The sequence below is a fragment of the Cyprinodon variegatus genome, unplaced genomic scaffold, assembly GCF_000732505.1.
Source record: "Cyprinodon variegatus isolate N-32 unplaced genomic scaffold, C_variegatus-1.0 Scaffold0, whole genome shotgun sequence".
In the NCBI taxonomy this organism is placed as follows: Eukaryota; Metazoa; Chordata; class Actinopteri; order Cyprinodontiformes; family Cyprinodontidae; genus Cyprinodon; species Cyprinodon variegatus.
This window is the reverse complement of record NW_015150453.1, coordinates 834,332-838,784: the sequence shown is the minus strand read 5'-3', so window position 1 is coordinate 838,784 and position 4,453 is coordinate 834,332. Positions and strand designations below refer to the sequence as shown.

At 40.5% G+C, this 4,453-nt stretch overlaps 1 protein-coding gene across 1 annotated transcript in view; it reads right to left on the bottom strand.

Moving 5' to 3' along the window:
• Positions 1 to 3,639, bottom strand: part of LOC107080657 (ral guanine nucleotide dissociation stimulator-like 2) — a gene marked incomplete at its 5' end in the record, with an annotated part of 35,334 nt that extends 31,695 nt beyond the window's left edge. The window contains 2 exons of the mRNA XM_015369197.1: positions 2,201 to 2,397; positions 3,569 to 3,639. Coding sequence (XP_015224683.1) covers positions 2,201 to 2,397; positions 3,569 to 3,639 — 268 coding nt within the window. The remainder of the gene's footprint in view (positions 1 to 2,200; positions 2,398 to 3,568) is intronic.
• Positions 3,640 to 4,453: the final 814 nt, after the last annotated feature.

Here is a 4,453-nt window from a genome sequence, read left to right as displayed (position 1 = left end):
TGAAACGGACCTCTGCTGGCTTCCTTCCATGTTGCTCTCCATTGTTTACTTTCTTGATTTCTGTTGCAATGGTGACATCATCAAAGCCAACCCAGCATAATGGTGTCACCAAACACGCAGCTGCAGTGGGGCAGAAGTCACGCATCTCGCTATCGACGGGTTAGACCAGCTTTTTTTTCCAGTGGGAAGGGAGCCAAATGCCAATTGTTAGCGGGTCGACCCATGCTTGAAAAACACGCGTTAACCTGGTATTTTCAGTGGGAAAGAGGCTCAAGAAAGCTCCAGGAGCCATCTAAAGATCTTACCCACATAGCTTTGAGTTTTGAATGCTCTCCTATAACAAGAAGAATGTACAGCCAAGTTAACAGTGAGTTGAATAAAAAAGAAGCAGATTTGAACATTAAGTTAAATAACATTGTTGACATAAACATACTTTCTCTGTGCTCATGCTCTAAAGCACATGTGACGATGATGATGTTGAATATGCAGTGTTCTGCTGTGTCAGGGTGGGATACCTTATTTTTACTATGCCATCAATGTCCTACTTTTACAGAAATACATCATGTGATGCTATAGTTGGGTCATTCCTGCTGTGTTCTAGATGCATTTGTGTCGATTGCAGCTTAGAGGTAAGGTAAGAGAGCAGAGTTTATCATTCTCCAAAAACCTGTTGCAGACTGGCAGTCAATAATGCCAGTAATGTAATGCCAGAGTGTTATTTTCCTGTAGCAGTTCGATCAGGAAACATGCTGAGAGGTGCATAGTTAGCTTAACAGATGTCAACAATCAATCCTGTCGATGTGCAATCAAACTAAAGCACCAGCTGGACTTGAGACCAGGCAGGTGCAACATGAACACTTTACTAAAGGGCTGCAGAAACACTGCTTAGCAAGTGCCAAAATAATCCCTGTCAGCATGATTATATATGCAAATTAAAGAGAGATAAATAAGGCTTTTGCTTCTGCCTATTCCTTTGGGAATCTTAGATTTTTTTTATTTTTTTTAATCTATTTGCCAAAGTGTAAAAAAAAAATCTATGACTCAAATAAATAAACTGGGTCCCTTCTTTAACCTCCATGTGGTGAAGAGGTTTCAGTGCCTGGATGATCCCAGAGGCTATGCTGTCTTGGTTAGGGTAAACAGGCTCTGGGTGAAGAGTCAGACATAGAGCTGTTCTAAAAGCCCTTATGACTAAAAAAACAGAGGCATTTGGTACGTTGGAGCGGGGACATCACCATGAGGCTGGGCCTTGGGTTGGGGTCCACAGGCTGACTGCGGGATCAAACTTCTCAGCCTCCCCTGTGGCGCCAATGCCAGGGTGGTGGATAGGAGAGTCCGGCTGATGGACGGGACGAGCAGTGTGGTTTTCGTTCCAGTCATGGAACAGTTCTTTCCTCAACACGGTTCTTGAGGGTTCATGGGAGTTTTGATAAACCTGGAGAGGGCCGTCGACCCTGTCCTTCGCGGTGCCTTGTGGGGGGGTGCTCCAGAAATCAGGGACAAGTGGTGGTCAGCATTGACGACATTAAGATCGACCTTTTTCTGGTGCATGTTGGATGATCCAGGCCTGCTTTATGTCACCAGTCCTGCTCATAACCTTTATGGACAGGGTTTCTAGGCATCCCTCTTTTCTTAGCCTCTGCATTTTGCAGATAACATAGTTTAGGTGGCTTCCTCCTGCCAAAACCTACAGCATGCACTGGGAAGGTTTGCAGTGTCAAGTGGCTGGGATGAGAATCAGCAAATCTGTGGTCGTGATTATTGTCAAAGATAAATAATTTTTGATTGTTTGATAAGTTGGAGTTGGAGCATCTTGGGGTCCTTATTGTTTGCTTTATTTCTTTATTTCTCAGAAATCTTAAAGTGTATCTTTAAGGTAAAAGTGAGGCTGTTTCTGAAACTGCAAAGCTTTCCCTGAGGGAGCAGAAAACCCTTTAGCATCCATAATTTTGGTCCAGCAAATAACAGATCTTAGATAAAAGTCAGCAAAAACTGACAAAAGCACTATGCTTCAAAACGCAGGAATCAACAAAAAAAAGAATCACCTTATTTAAGTATATGGGAGGAGTTATCTAAAAATCTCCCCACAGCTTTTACCTTTTAGATCACAGCTGTTTGAATATAACACGGTTATTTATGATTTTTTACATTTATCACTTAAAACAAAACTTTTCATTTTAGTACCGGTTACTACACAAACCTCTGTGTTTGTCAGGGAGCAGAGCTTTCTCGCTGAGCTCCTCGGCCGTCCTGAGCAGGCGAGCTCGAAGGTCAGCAGCAGACGAGGAGTCCTGAGGAAGGAGAGGAGCCAGACGCAACAGGCGAGAGGGATCGCTGAGGTTCTTAAAGTCTTCAGGATACTCCGAAAGCCACGTGCTGAACACAGTACACACTGCTCTGCAAACACAGGAAAAGGAGAAAGAGAAGAAAGCTAGAGTCATGTGTTCTAATTGCTTTAACTAAAATCTACAGTAAAGAAGAGGTGAGACATATTAGAGCAGGGTTTCCTAAACCTGGTCCTCAGAGCCCACGGTCCAACATGTTTTAGGTGTTTCCCTGCTTCCACACACTTGACCTGAACGAAAAGGTGATTAACAGCCTTTTGCAGCATTTGATGGAGATAATGCAATCATTTGGATCAGGTATGCTTGTAGGGAAATATATGAGACTGTTTTAAAACATCATTTTTAATCAGTTTTGTGTAAATCTTTGGCCATTCTTGAATTTCTTTTGCATCAAAATGCCTTAATAATAGGAGAATAGAAGACAGGAGCTAAAAATACTGCTGCTAAAAGAATAGTTGTTCTACAACTGGGCACCTTTAAAATGGGGATCCCGTTGGATGTCTGGGTTTTTGGGTCCCCCCGGCGCTTGCCTCGGTGCTCTGAGGGGCGCGTCTTTGGCTCTTCACAACCACTATTGAGCATTTTCCCTTTGTAAAAAAAACTTTACACGCACAAGTTCACCCTCACAAACAACTACAGGTGCTTGGCTCCAGGTACTTAGAGATTCACTACAGAAACCCATATTCTTATATTCAGGTAACACAGTATACATGTCAGAATAAATAATACTAGTTATACCTCATTGATAGTATCAAATGCTACTTTATTGTATCTCTTATACTATATCCGTTGGTTGTGATGTTCTTTTAACATCTTTGAAGGTGATTCTTTTTTTCATTTCCTGTTCTACTTACATGGCAGTGTCCATATAATCTGTAAAACTCCCTGCATGAATTATAATAAAGCTATTTATATACATAAATCAAGCAGAACACTATGGCGTTAGCCGTACTGCTCCACTTGTGAAAGTAAAACCTGTTGGGCTCTTTTTGGCATCAAGACAATTATTGTTACTGCCACATTGCCAGACAGGACACTGTTAAAAAATAAATAAATAAATAAAATGGTTCTCGTTCAAAGAAAGATATTAAAACAGAAAACCCACAGACTGATAAAAATATAATTCCTCCATGAACAGAAGCAATAAGCAGAATTGTTGGCAGAACATGGCTTCTCGCTTCTATGTATCAGACGTAAAGTGTTTTTTTTTTTTAAAAGCTCACTTGTTGAAGGATTGTCTCGTCTGACTTCTTTCGTTGTCTCCAGGGGGGTGCTCTAACCTGTGAAAGAGAAAGAAGAAGGTTAATGCAGCCAAAAATTAAATATGAAATCTTTCAGTAGGAAACAAATTGAGCTCAGAAATTATATATTTATATATATCTTTTTAAACAGGTGGATACTGTGGTGTGTTTAAACACCATTCACACTTAATTAAAACTGCACCATGCTGTTAATGATTTCCACATTTTAAATCACAGCACAGCAGGAAAACTAGGAAGCTAATGACCGATTAAATGTTTGTATTTTGGCTTATAACTGCACAGCATCATTGAGCACCTTTTTTTACCAATAAAATACTTCCCACAAATAAAACTAGCTTTAAACATCAGAGTTTTCGGTACCTCAGAGGTCAGTTTAAGTGTTACTGTGGACGTGAAAACAACATAACTTTTAATCATCTGTCTCTAATGAACTGAAAGCTTTTGTACGATACAACTTAGCTTCCCAGCTTCAAGTAGTCAAAATAATACAATTTACCCAAAATGTGTTTTTTACCTCTGACCGTGAGCTGATCAAGCCAAGGCTCAGGAATGTCAATGTATTTTATTTAATCGCCGTTTTCCCCTGCTTCCAACTCACCACTAAATGTGACACCAGAGCGTCTTTTTATTAGCAGCATAACATTTTATATTCAACCTGCAGCTTAAGGAAATCAAAACACTATAAATGGCCTGTTTGTGCAATTTGGAGGTGTGGGTGCTTCTGCTCTGATTTGAGCCATGTTCCAGAAGGAATGCTCGTTATACTGATCTCTGACACTGTTCTTTGATTTGTTTTTCTCAGCTGTTCGGTTAGGCCTGTCACGATAATCAATAAATCAATTAATC